Source organism: Diabrotica virgifera, chromosome 2, assembly GCF_917563875.1.
Source record: "Diabrotica virgifera virgifera chromosome 2, PGI_DIABVI_V3a".
Classification (NCBI taxonomy): Eukaryota; Metazoa; Arthropoda; class Insecta; order Coleoptera; family Chrysomelidae; genus Diabrotica; species Diabrotica virgifera.
Genome location: NC_065444.1, coordinates 57138305 through 57153551, shown reverse-complemented (window position 1 = coordinate 57153551; position 15247 = coordinate 57138305). Strand labels below are relative to the sequence as shown.

The 15247-nt window shown below is 32.0% G+C and overlaps 1 protein-coding gene across 1 annotated transcript in view; it reads left to right on the top strand.

The window, feature by feature from the left end:
* The first annotated feature begins 1169 nt into the window (after positions 1-1169).
* LOC114331492 (MRG/MORF4L-binding protein) overlaps positions 1170-15247 on the top strand; it is a 47723-nt gene continuing 33645 nt past the window's right edge. Inside the window, exons 1-2 of the mRNA XM_028281079.2 lie at positions 1170-1324; positions 12544-12812. Of these exons, the coding sequence (XP_028136880.1) occupies positions 1222-1324; positions 12544-12812 (372 nt within the window). The 5' untranslated portion in view covers positions 1170-1221. The remainder of the gene's footprint in view (positions 1325-12543; positions 12813-15247) is intronic.

Below are 15247 nucleotides of genomic sequence, written 5' to 3'. Positions count from 1 at the left end.
TTGTTTATAAATGAACGCAAGCCGCAAGCGCCTGACGGAACATAAGAGAAACGTAACGTAACGGAAGAGATGACCAACTTTCATCTTTTACAGTGCGTTTCTTCCGTCTGGCCAATCATAAGGCAGAATTTTGTTCTGTCACTCAAAGTGGACCCGCCCCGCCCCCTCAAACCTTGTGTTGTGTAAAAAGTTGATTGTCAACATATTCGAATTTTGTTAATTATTTGTTAATACAATGGATGTTAAGTTATTAATTTAATAAAAATATATCATAGAGTCATTTCAATATTTCAGATAAATATGAGTTGTTTATTAGCCTAATTCGTGGTTATCCACACATATTATACGATAGGTAAATCCAATAAACATTTAAAGACCAGGAAATGAAACAAAATAGTTGGAAATCCCACGGCATGCGGCACCAAAGAGCATATTTTCGTTTATTTCCTAATCTATGTAACACACAAAACAGCTAAATATTATATATAATAAATAATAGTATAAGTATAAATAAATAAACACAAAGTTTGTTTACTGTTCGTATAATTTATAGGCTATGTTCAGTTCAATGTTGTTGAATTAGTAAGAGTTTACTCTTTCTACTCATGCGCAAAAATTCCGCTACGTCGATCTATAAATTCACATAATATTTTCTTCCGTCTCCAGTCCGTTTCTTACGTCTACGTCTATGCTACGTCAAACTATAAATCCAACTTTTATTCATCGATACTTTTTGGATTTCCAGAAGTATACAAAAATGTTTTAAATTAATAAAAACGAGTCATTAAACAGAATAACAGAAAATTAAAAAAATGCAAAACATATATAATTTTAACAAAACAAATAATTAATGTGAAAGTTATATACGTTCCGTCAGGCGCTTGCGTTCATCTATAAACACGAGTACACAAAATTCGGTGTTGATCTTTTCCAGTGCGTCTCCGTTGCGTCTACGTCTACGTTACGTCAAACTATAAATCCAACTTAACTGTAATGTGGACGTAAATAGGCCCTATATTTGACTGGTCGACAGTGTTGCCACATGTAATATTGGCTTCAAAGGTTCAAACGAATGTATCTGTAAAACGAATGTATCTGTAACGGTAGGTTTCGTTTCATGAGGTTGTTTAGTTGTCAACTGTCAAGTCATATTGACATGACATATTGACATCACATCGTTTTTCCATTTCATATTTTATAATTTGTTTACAATTTTGTTTAATGAAAAAAAATATAAATACAATCTTCCAAATGGATGAATTCGAATGGACTGTTGTTCATGAAGGGCAGTTATTGGATGCAATGGTTGGACACAAGCCGGTTGGTAAGTATAACCTACTTGCCTACTTTATTTTTGCGCCCTTACTTTTAAATACAGTTTATATTATTACAAACGGTTTGTACAATTGTACACTATTGTTGTAAAACGTTATGTTCAATAAAGCTTGTGGTTACTTGGAAAGTAAAGTAGTAGATACGTTAAGTTCAGAACTACATAATTGATAATTTCTGCCTTCTTAATGATATATTTATTATGTTAAGTAGGTAATAAAATTCTTTCCCACTTAAATTTCACCACTTATCTATGGCATATTGTGGAAAGGCTTGTATTTAACCGAACATCATTGTAAAATCGATATAATTCCCAAACGTTGTATCTTTTGGCACCAAAATTTTAATACCAAATTATTTATTTTTGGGCGCCAAAGTATGGAAATATGAAGTTTATTTAGCTATTTCAGCAGCAACTTATTATTGTTGACACTACAAATCTTACTTGAACACCAAAATAACCAATAATCCGCATTAAAATATTATATATAAGCTCCAACAACATAGGCACACAAAAGTAAACATTCGGGCACTAAAATTAAAAACACCAGTACCTAGGGATACTCTGCTTCCAAAGTAAGATGTGTAAACCAACAAGAACTAACTAATGTAAAACTAAAACTGTTCTTACCTCTATCAATATAAAATAACACAGAAAACACCAGCATAATAATAATTAGTATATTATTGAACTATAAGAGCTGATTGGGCTCGTGTTGGTCGTCCCTGCTTACTTTTCATTCCTGTAGGAAGGTTTTTACTTCAGGAGGTGGTATAGTGTATTTAATCTGAATGGACATTCCAAGAACATGTTTGCACATACAGTAGAACCCCGTAAATCCGAACCCCGCGAATCCTAACTTTCGGCAAATCCGAACCAACGGAAAGTGAAAAAAATTTAAAAATTCAAGACAAAAACTTAAAAATATGTTTATTATACAGAGTAAAGCCAGAAAATTGGACAATGTAGGATTACTAGGACATTTAAAATTTCTTAAAAATAAATATTATACTTTAATATATAGGTTTATAAAGTGTTTATAAAAGTTAAACACAAACTTACTTTGGTTCTCTCGTAGTTAAGTTGAGTCCAAAATATTGTCCACACTCTTGCGCTTGCGAGAACGTTTGGCTACTCAAAATCACAATGAACGCTTTGAACTACTAGTTAAGGCTAACTTTCGGATAATCCGAACTTTTCGGAATCTGAACAGGCTGTCCCCCCAATTAGTTCGCGGATTTGCGGGGTTCTACTGTATATTCCTTCATAAATATTGGACAATTACAATTACCTTGTGCTCAGTCATCTTTTTTCTTCAACAAAGACACTTTCCATTCACTAAAACACTGTATCTTGTAATTGTCAACTTTGGTCCATGACTAGTCAACTTTGGTACATGACTTGTCGAACGATTGCAATTCTAATGTGCTTCTTCTTCTTAACGTGCCCTATCAAGTCCCCTTGACGTTGGCGATTAACATGGCGAAACTGTCTTTGTCTCGAGCTATTCTAAATAGGTGTTCTGCTTTCTTTATTCCTGTCCACTCCCGGATATTCTTCAACCAAGAGGCCTGCTTTCTACCAATTCCACTGCGTCCTTCGATTTTATTTATTTATTTATTTATTTATTTATTACGGGATGTCCCCATTTTTACAAATAACAAAAATAAGGTATCCTAACCATAACACAAATACTAAACTAAGTATTAAATAATTAATAAATATTGTTAAACAAATGATTATAATTTAAGTAAATTAAACTTCCTGAAAATATTATTAAAATGAAAATCTCTGACAATTAAAATCAAATGAAATGAAGACTCCAAGGCAAAGGTCACTTATCTTCGATTCCTTACATACTCAGTCAGGCAGTGCTTAAATCTTACAAATCTTGTATCCACCAGATCATAAGATTGACTAAAGTCATTTCCCAGTGTCTGAATCCTGTTAATTGGAGAGAATTTGCCATAGTTGGTGTGATAGTGTTTTATAGAAAATACGGGCATATCTCTAAGAATTCTAGTGCTACATCTAAAGTTGATAAGACTTATAAATCAGAACAGTCAGTGGTATGATCAAGTAGTTTATAGAGAAAAATTAAATCACATTTAGTTCTATAGTCTTCTAAGGAACTGATATTTAGCCTTGACCTTAATTCTACCGAAGACATGTTCTTTAAATTTAATCTATAAGCACAAATCCGGAGAAACTTATTTTGAATTTTTTCAAGGGTGTAAATATGGTTAAAATAGTATGGTGACCATACTATAGCATAAGACAGGATGCTACGGATGAAAGTAAGATATAAAATTCTATATGTAGGTACAGAAAGATCTCGAGAGTTTCTTGTGATAAAACCTAGATTACGGTATGCTTTATTTGACAAATTGTTAATGTGTGGGATAAATGACAAGGAACTGTCAAATAACACCCCCAAATCTTTTATTTCAGTCACTCTTGATAGAACGCTTGTATTAATGTGATAGTCAAACACAACATTATTTTTAGATTTGCTAAAGGATATAACAAAACACTTATCTTTATTTAACTAGAGACAATTGGAAAGAGACCAATTGTATAGAGAAGTCAAGTCTTCCTGGATCCTTAGACAATCAGACAGATTTGAAACTTTGAAATATAGCTTAAGGTCATCGGCAAATAGCAAAAACTGACAAACTTTTATTACCTCAGAAATATCATTAATAAACAAGTTAAAGAGAAGAGGACCCACATGTGAGCCTTGTGGGACCCCTGAACTGACCAAGATAGGAATCGAAAGTGAACCCTTTATAAAAACAAACTGAACTCTTTCATCAAGATAACTACTCAACCATGAAAGAAACCATTCAGGAAAACCAATACATCTTAATTTAAAGATGAGTTTTTAAATACCGGAGTTATATAACTGTCACGCCACTTACTAGGGAAGGTATGTAGTCTCAAAGATAAATTAAATAATACATGTAAAGGTTTAGATAAACTGTACACACATCTTTTTAAAAAATATGTTGGAATGTTATCAGGGCCATAACTAAGTTTATCCTTGAGACCATTTATAGACTCAAAGACTTCAGAAAGTGAAAATTGAATAAACGGAATGTCGACTGAATTTTTTAATTTAAAATCGTAGTTACTTAAATTAACTTTGTCTGAGCGATAGACACTGGAGAAATGGCTCGCAAACAAGTTTGCTATTTCCTCACTTGATTCTGCTGACAAGTCATTAAAATGCATAACACTTGGAATTCCATGGCTTTTATTCAATGAGTTAACATGATTCCAAAATTGTTTTAAATCTGAGTGAATAGATTCCTCAATGTTGGAGATATAAGATCTATAGCATTGATTTGTTAATGTTTTGCATTGTGTTCTAAGATCTGAAAATAAGGTATAATCAGCAGCCGACTGAGTGTGTTTGAATCTAGTATGAGCAGTTTTTTTTTAAATAACAAGTTTTTTTAATTCTGGAGAAAACCAACGAGGAAATTTTGAAGGTTTATATATTTTTCTCGGAACAAAAAGTGATGTTGCCTCAGGGACTACTTCATAGAAATTATTTACTGAGATATTAATATTTGCATCATCAAAAACAATATTCCAGTCAACAGAAGAAAAATAATTATTTAGACCCACAAAATTTGCATTACGATAGTCAAAATATGTAGTATTATAATCTAATTGTTTAACATTACCACTAAAACTAAGATCACAAGTAATTGCCACATGATGAAAATTATTGGGAAGCAAAGTGTCAACTGCTTCATAGACTGACAGTTTCTGAAAATCTTCAATACTGTGGAAAATGAGATCCAAACATACTCCACGTTGATTTGGTATGATATTTGATTGCCTCAGGTTTAGGTAAGAGAAGCATTCACATATCAGCTTTGCTGGATAGTTTTGTGGGCAGTCAACGAGCAAGCCCTCTTCATTTGAGTGAGCCCAAGAAGCCAGTGGTAAATTGTAGTCGCCAAATAAATATACCGGTATGTCTGGCCTATTGTTTCTAATAGTTTCAACTGCTGAGCAATGACCAAGGTAGATATCTTCTGATGAGTTCGGAGGAATGTATACTCCACCCAAGACAACTGATGCACTTTCACAATCCACTTGAACAAACAGATGCTCAACATTATCAATGTCAGATTTGATTTGTTTAGCTTTAAAATGGTTTCGTAACAAAATTAAAACTCCTCCTCCACGCTGCTTAGTACTAGTTCTTAAGTTACGATCCAATCTGAAAACGTGGTAGCCAGAGTTTAACAATTCATTATCCGAATAATCTTGATTACCAACTTGGAGAGTTGGTCTGTGCCCATTGAATTGGCAAGTACCTAGCATCTTCGAGCAGGGAACCATGGCACCCTTTTAGCATGTGTTCCACTTTATCTATTAACATCGACTTGTAGTCATAACATTTTAATATATTACATTATGTAAACCATATACGATGATGTTAACACTATTTACAGTGTGCTAGTTTCAAAATACTCGGCAGGATGCACTGAAGATGTTCTGTTTAGAACGAAAACGTTCTGCAATCCATGACATTTTATAGTTTTAAATAAACGATTTTATACCAGAATACATCTCGAAGTTTTTACTTCTGTATTGGTTTTTTAAACTATGGTATACAGCCAACTATTGGGATTTTCCCATTGATTTTTTTTTTGAGCTTCACTTGGATGTCAGCATTCTTTCTAATGTGCATTCTTCCTAATCATGTTTTTTGGGCACCCTCTTAGGTATTTTAGCTCACTGGTAGGCATCAGCACATTGTTTTATTCACAAATGGCTGCTTTGAAATTGTGTAGTTTTGCAGTTTATATTTGTTTGACCATTCAGTTACCATTTCAGAAGCAGTAGCTAAAAAATGAGAAAGGGAGCAGATGCCACAAAACGTGTTAAACGTTTTATGCCCTGAACTGAAAACAATTTGATCGTAGAAGTTCACATATCCAATGGTATACATCCGAGCTTTCTGCACATTTGTGGAGGCAATAAGTGGCTCACATGTATGCCATCCACACGTAAAGTGTTAATAACCCTGTTAAAATATTCTAATCTATTGTTACTGGTCAGTTTTCCATTTGCGGCACCCAAATACCAATTCAGATTTTAAACAAACCATTCTTGTATTTCAAAAATTATTTTTTATTTTTCAATTTATGCAGAAAGGCTCGTTATGCTTTATTGAATATTTCAGGAGACGCTATCTATAATAATATGAAGTCAACTAACTACATTTCTGTTGCATTCTGGGAGTTGGAGTATTGGGCGCACATGTTGATGATCCTTTCTTATTTTTTGGTGTGCAGTATTATTCCCAACTATTATTTCGGGGTTTGCATAGTAATCATTTAATTTAACTTCCAGCTCATTTACTTTTATTGGATATCGTTAATTAATTTGGAAGATTATTTAATATTTTCAATGTTTATGCATTACTTTAGGTGAGGCTTAAATTATACTTCAGCTTAATTAACATTTCAGTTATTCATAAATTCTATTTCTAGTTGAGGTTTATTGGTGTTCCAATAATGCTTGGAGTTCCTTCCTAGTAAGTCGATTGGGATTTCTAAGTGGAATCTGATCCCTTGAAAAATAAAATTACTAATAATAAAAAATTTTCTCTACATGAGAAAAAATATTGTTTATAAAGGAAAATATATTTTGTGCCATAATGACTAAAAAACAATTGAAAGACATACTTATTGTGTCATATAATTACTACAAATTGTTATTTATAGAGGGGGACAGCAAGTGCAGGATGGATGATTGATGTGATCGTTCATGGGTGTTCTTTCATTTTTCCGTAGTTAAAAATATGTAAATGTTTTATACTTATATCATATCGTAGGCTTAGGGACACACAAACCTAACTACATTTCGGGTAAGGGCGAACTTCCTATGATATTATCATAGGAAGTTCGCCCTTACCTGAAATGTAGTTAGGTTTGTGTGTCCCTAAGCCGACGATATATTCTAACGTGTGATCCAAAATTATTGTCACCATAGGTGGCTCTGAACGACAGATATAGCTATACAGTGCATGTCTGTTCTTAATTCAGATATACTTTCCAGTTTACGTCAACTGTGCAGTGTACGTCAACATAACAAGAAAAGTAGAAAAGTTAGGTTATGTAGAGATGTTGGTGGTGGATAATTTTGTTAATTCTTTTTATTTTTGATTAAAGTTCTGTGTTAAAGGTTTTGACTGATTTTTTATGTTTTATAGTGTTAATCAAAATTAATTGATAAACCAATGATATAAATTCAGATTAAAACAAGGCATACATAATTTTTTGCACGGCTAGCTTTGATCCCAATAATTGTGGATCGCTCGTTATTTATGTAATATACTTATATGTAAAAGTTGTATGGCTAATTGGTCTTTACCAAAGCCATCAAATTAAATAAAAAAAAAATTACTACAAATGAGGAGTATTTTGTACACCACCGGAAACAACAAGTAATAAACTGGTAATTACGATCTTCGCAGAATGCCGAATCTAGATAGATAGATAGATCTTTATTTGAAATAGGCAAAACCTAATATACTATTTTTACTACAAAAACGATATTACGTAGGTCAAAATTTTTGACGTAAGAGAACTGTCAAAACATTAGAATGTGACTTTTAATTATTGCCATATTTATTATAAACATGGCAATAATGAAAAGTCACATTCTAATGTTTTGACAGTTCTCTTACGTCAAAAATTTTGACCTACGTAATATCGCTTTTGTAGTAAAAATACTATATACATAAAGTAAAACAAAAATTACAATATGAACTTATACTACACTATACATAAAAAGTTATTTGTCACAGGTAATCACAATGTTCAAGTATATCTGACATAAAATCATTTTCTTATGTATTTTGACCTGTAGAACACGAATTTTTTGGGTAACAGTCGATCCGGATGTCGATAAGATTGTTATAAACAAAGAACTTGAGGAATCATATAACAGCGATTTTTCGCAAAACAAAACATTTTTTGTATTTTTTGGGTCATTCTAAGCAAAAAATGCTTTTACAAGTTTTTTCGTAGGATGCATAGTTTTCGACATAAACGCGGTTCAACTTTAAAAAAATCGAAAAATTGCATTTTTTGAACCCGAATAACTTTTGATTAAAAAATAAAATAGCAATTCTGCTTACCGCATTTGAAAGTTCAAGTCAAATTCTATCGGTTTTGATTACTTTCATTGCTAAAAATTAATTTTTTTATTGTTAAACAAAGCTATAAACACATAGTGATTGAATGATGTTTTCAATGCATTTTTCATTTGAAATCGAACGAGTAGGCGGCATACAGACACTTTCTACGTATATTACGTACATTAAAACGCATTCATTGGGCACGGGAAACACTATGTGTTTATGGCTTTGTTTAACAAATAAAAACTTAATTGTTAGCAATGCAAATAATCAAAACCGATAGAATTTGACTTGAACTTTCAAATGCAGTAAGCAGAATTGCTATTTTATTTTTTAATCAAAAGTTATTCGGGTTCAAAAATTGCACTTTTTCGATTTTTTGAAAGTTCAACCGCGTTTATTTCTAAAATTATGCATCCTACGAAAAAACTTGTAAGACCATTTTTTGCTGAGAATCACCCAAAAAATACAAAAAAATATTTTGTTTTGCGGAAAATCGCTGTTATGTAATTCCTCAAGTTCTTTGTTTATAACAAAGTTATCGACATCCGGATCAACTGTTACCCAAAAAATTCGTGTTCTACGGGTCAAATTACATAAAAAAACTTGGGTAAGTCCATCTGAATTAAAAGGAGGCCGTTGTACCCCTCCTGGCGACAGGACTAAATATATAATAAAATAAAACAATATAAAACATAAAACCAACAAATAGGTACATCATATTAAGAAAGACACATACATTGAAAAAAGACAACTCTAAAATTTTCAATACAAAGCTATTTTGCAGTTATATTTTCACAAATCTTTTATATATTTCCTCAATTCACTTTTAAATCTTAAAAATGACTTACAATCTTTCCAATGCATGGACTGTTCATTATATTCTTGAAAACTCTTAAATAATAAAGATGACATTTAGTTAGATTAACTCTGTTTACATAAATGTTGTTTTTATTTCTTGTGTTATGGTCATGTATGTCACTATGAAAACAAATAAACTGGTGAAAATAAGGTGGAGCTAAGCAGTTATGGTCCAAGAGCTGTGAGACATTTTTGAGTAGGTATTTTAGGCAAGCTGAAAATTTTTCAGGTGACTCTTCCATAATAGCCTAATACAAAAATGCCGGTCTGGCTGGAGGGTAGCGGTTATTTTCCCCAAAAATCCCCCCCAAAGTTAAAAAAAGGGTAAAAATTGTTATTACAAAAAATATCATTGACGTGACTTTAAAGTAAATTTAAATATTCAAATATTAGGAAAATAAACAAGCCAGGCGATTTGAGGGCGATTTTAGCTCTGCAAGATACTTGCATGGGCGTCCCAGGATTATTTTCAGGGGATGCATATTAACTTCAGAAGATTTTATCTGAATCTGTACATACTATTAACAAGTATAAAATATACAACTATACATGCATAGCTATGTATATTCCTTCTGGACAGGGAGGTACAATTGTTATTTTGACAGGGTATTTTTTAATATTAAAAATAAATATTCTAAAAAAGGCAGCTTTTTGGTGAAATTTTCCAACTGCCATGTGATCAAACAAATTACGGGTTCATATAAATGAAAAGCGCTATAGGTAAGCAGCAGTGTGAGAAAGAGCGTATACCGATAGCTGTTTGCGTCCTCTGTTCTAGCGAAGTGAGTCCGTTCGCTCGAGAAAAATCACGTGACCTGGTGATACCCATGTTGTTGTGCCTCGAAACGTTAGAGTAATTGTTATATATTATAGTTTTTTAAGTAACTTTTCCTTAATTAAAGGAAAATAATACGTACTATACAATAGATTTTGCAAATATGATAGGAAATGACAAATTTATTATTATAAATATATAGGTAGAAAATTATAAAACTATAAACTAAATAAATTCTGTGTCCGAATCTTGTACTTCTTCTTCAAACTCCTCATCTGAGCTTAAATATTCATTCTTTTCTTCTTCCTCAGACTCCCCTCGAGACTCAGATTCTTCTTCTACATGAACTGTAGATAGTTGTAATATGCATTTAGAATTTATTAAAAATTAATTACTGATTAATTAATTGATTTGCTACGTATTCTCTATCATTTTGTACGGAGTCGAAGCCTGCACAACCACGGGCGCATCTGAAGAAAGACTTGCCATTGTTGAGATGTGGTGTTATCGAATAATGTAAAAAAATAATGTACACAACACGTAACAAACGCGGAAACAATAAGAAAGATGAAAATTAGACAAGAAATACTCAACACTATGAAGGAAAAAAATGAGCTACTTTGGTCATATACTAAGAAATAAAAAACCTGATGTGATTGGTTATATAAGGAAAAGTATTAAGTATTGGTTTTAAAAGAAAGAATACGTAGCAACTCAATTAATTAATCACTAATAATCTTTTAATTAACTCTAAATACATATTATAACTATTTACAGATTAGGTAGAAGACGAATCTGAGTCTTGAGGGGAGTCTAACAAAGAAAAAGAGAATGAATATTTAAGCTCAGATGAGGAGTTTGAAGAAGAAGTACAAGACACAGAATTAATTTAGTCTATAGTTTAATACTTTTCTACCTATATATTTATAATAATACATTTGTTTTTTTTCTATCATATTTGCAAAATCTACAGTGATGAGCGCGCTAATAACCGGCAAAACAGCTCAAAAGATGGAAAACATAATACATCTCGAAACAAAAAGAGATGAAACTCTTTTTGTTTCGCAATGTGTTATGTTTTCAACCTTTTGAGCTATTTTGCCGGTTATTAGCTTGCTCATCACTGTATTGTATAGTACGTATTATTTTCCTTTAATTAAGAAAAAGTTACAACAACATGGTTATCGCTAGGTCACGTGATTTTTCTCGAGCGAACGGACTCGCTCAGTTAGAACAGAGGACGCAAACAGCTATCGGTATACGCTCTTTCTCACACTGGTGCTTACCTATAGCGCTTTTCATTTATATGCACCCGTAATTTGTTTGATCACATGGCAGTTGGAAAATTTCACCAAAAAAAACCTGTCTTTTTTAGAATATTTATTTTTAATATTAAAAAATACCCTGTCAAAATAACAATTGCACCTCCCTGCCCGGAAGGAGTGTACATAGCTATGCATGTATAGTTGTATATTTTATACTCGTTAATAGTATGTAGAGATTCAGATGAAATCTTGTGAAGTTCAGATGCATCCCCTGAAAATAATCCTGGGACGCCCATGCAAGTATCTTGCAGAGTTAAAATCGCCCTCAAATCGCCTGGTCTGTTTATTTTCTTTATATTTGAATATTTAAATTTACTTTAAAGTCACGTCAATGGTATTTTTTGTAATATCAATTTTTGCCCTTTTTTTAACTTTGGGGGGGATTTTTGGGGAAAATAACCGCTACCCTCCAGCCAGACCGGCATTTTTGTATTAGGCTATCATAGAAAAGTCACCTGAAAGATTTTCAGGTTGCCTAAAATACCTACTCAAAAATGTCTCACAGCTCTTATACTATTAATTATTTTATAAAATAACAACATTGTAAAATAGTACAGTCTCTGTTTTACTGAAAACCACTGAAGCGTCTTTAACATAGTTACTATAGAAGTATAACGATTAGTTTTTAATATAATACGCATACCACAATTTTGTAACGAAACTAAAACCAATTGAAGCGTTTATTTGAAAAACAACACTTGTCCAAAAATTAAAATTTTGGCAAATCAAGGAAAACTTCCGAGGCATCTGTTGTTTTTATACAACTATCCAAATGTTCTATGTAGTGTCCTACTCCGTGTAGTGTTATACTCCGGACATCTGAGATTTTTACACAACTGAATGTGTCAGATGGATAAAGAAGCTACTATATTCTATGAGAAGAATACAAAAAATGGACATGTGTTGTTTTTCAAATAAACACTACAATTGTAAAGCACATTCCAGTGATAGGTTAGATAGATAAACAGGGTCAAAAATTAAATTTTTAAATATATTTGCAGTAAAATTATTATATGTGCCGTACAAAATACTCCAGCGTGTTTAGTTAAAGGTTAAAAAACTTTCTAAAAATATTTTTTAGGAATAAATAAATACTTTCAGATGGCATTTATATGTGATAAGTTTATGGATAATATACACAAAGACATAGATTCAGAAAGGGTTTGGACCCATTTGGAAACTATGTATAATCTTGAAGCGTTAGACGAATGTGAATCTATTCCTTTTCCCAACTCCGAACAAGAGTTTAATCTGCCAGAGTCTGAATTTGGTAGCTGGATAACAAAGAAAGAGGAAGAAAAGAATTCTCAGTCAGGAGGAAAAAGTTCCAGTGAATCTCCAGTTAAACAGGTAAAATTCTTATAATTGAAAGTATAAATACAATATTTCAACATTTGTTATATCTTCTCTTCTTCTCCTTCTTTAGGTACTATCTCCTCTAAGGAGGTTGGTAACCATCACAGCTATTTTCACTTTGAGATTGCAGCTCTGAACAAGTCGATGGAACTGCAATTATACCACTTTCTCAGATTGTTGGGCCAGGAGATGCGTCTTCTTCGAATATTTCGTTTTCCCTCTATTTTTCCCTGCATTATGGTTTGTAGCAACACATATTTATTCCCTCTCATAACGTGGTTGAGATATTGTAACTTTCTTATTTTAATCGTATTCATGATTTTCTTTTTCATCTTTCTAAGGACTTCAACATTTGTTATTCTAGAATAGAATAGAAATATGCTTTACTGTCATGAAAAATTGTACAATTTTATAGACAAAGCTTATAAAAAGTCAAGAAAACAAAACAATAACAAATTCAATTTACAGTGAAACCTCGATTATCCGTCTCTCCATTAACTGTCAGCTCTGTTAACCGTCAGGGTTCCTACATAAGTTTTATTGACTACATGAGCAAAAATTTAATTAATTTATTTTTTTGAGCATTGCGATAAGCCAAACGAATGGTTAATTTGTGACGAGGATGAAAACTGATATTGATGGCTGATAGATGATGAAATTGTTGAAATGGCAACAGAGGCCGACGAAACAGATTCAAAAGCTGACACAGACTTGGAATTTGACAGTGGCGATGACGATTATGCTATTGCAACTGACAAATATTTGAAGAAGCTAGATTTGAGCAAAGAAGCTAGAGATGCTGCATCAAACATGCAATGATTATTGAGTGGTATTCTCAACAAAAAGAAACCAATAAAGTATAGATTGCATAATCTTACCGATGATAGCCGATTAAGAAATTCACCCGTTGCAAAATGTGAGTAACAATAAAACAAAGATTTTAGAATATTTTAAACCAAATTGTTTTGATTGTACGTACACAAGTCCTTCTTATATTGTCACACAAAACATACACATCAAATTTGAGAGGTGTACTATGAACTTTTAATTTTTTTTAATGTTCTGTTCACCGTCTTTTAGATTATCCGTCATACCTTTGGTCCGGTGCCCTGGCGGATAATCGAGGTTCTACTGTACTAAATTACATAAATCTTCAATATATTTAAAATAATAATCAAAAATATGAAGTTAAACAGAAAGAATTAATTGCAAAATTTAAATAAATTGCAAATTGCATAGTCTACCTAGTAATTAATAAGTTTCGCTGCATATGACACCAAATAGGGTCGGTGCACCAGTTAAGAGTTTTTTTGTTCAGAAAGACTTATAGTGACAAAACGTTAAACTTTTTACGAAATTTAAAAATACACGAGGGCAGACCCATGTATTGTGATTCCGTTTAGTTTGTAAAACATTGAAAAAATAAATTATTTTTATTAAATAAAAAATTATGAATATAAAAAGTCACAAATCTCTAATAATTGACCAAGGAAAACCAGTATTTGACCGCAATAGTGGACCACTTGATCAGCAGCCAACAAAGTGACCATAGCCATTATGATATTCAACCTCCGATAGGAGAGGGAACTTTAAGAAGAAGGACCACTTGATAGGATTAAATAAAATTAAGTTTTAAGCAAAACTACATAATGTTTATTAAAAAAATACCGAGTAATTTTTAAATAAAAGCTTACAAAACTTGTTATTAATGAAACATTATTGATTTGAAAATTATTCTAATTTTTGGATTTATTTTTATTCTTTTAATATTCAAATAACGTCATTAGAAAACTTGAATTTGATGCGATTTCCACTTGGTATAACATTTGGTTTTTCTAGTTTCTTTACAAGTTGTTCAGCATTTACAACGCTAATATAATTTTCAATTACTTTGAAAAAAGACTTATTGATTCTATTGGAGTAAAAGCTTGTACTTCCACCTCAGATGTGTCATAAATATTTTGTACAGAGCAAACATAGTTATGATGACATTTTTTTCCTGGAAAAGCAACCAAGTAAAAATCACCTATTGAAATATCTTTTTTAAGATTTTTCACCTCATTGACAAGTGGCTCATTTTCATCAGTGTCACTACTAAAATGTTCTGAAATATCATCTAGACTTGAGCCACTCTCCTGCCATTCATCACATTCTTCTGAACTATCTGTGTCTTTCTCTGTGTTCACTTTTGTTTTAGATTTTGTAGCCCTTGCCTTTTTCGCCAATTTTTTTCTTCAGTTTCTTTTAATTTTTCCTCTCGTTTCTTCTTTCTCAATAATGCCTTCTCTTGTTTCTCTCTTTCTTTTTCAGTTTTTACTTTTATTTTCTCTTCGTGGTACTGCAACCATTTAAGTGAAGTAGTGGCATAAGGAAGTTTTTCTTTTCTTGTAAACACCTTCTTTTCAGGTGACTCTTCTGGCCAAAATATA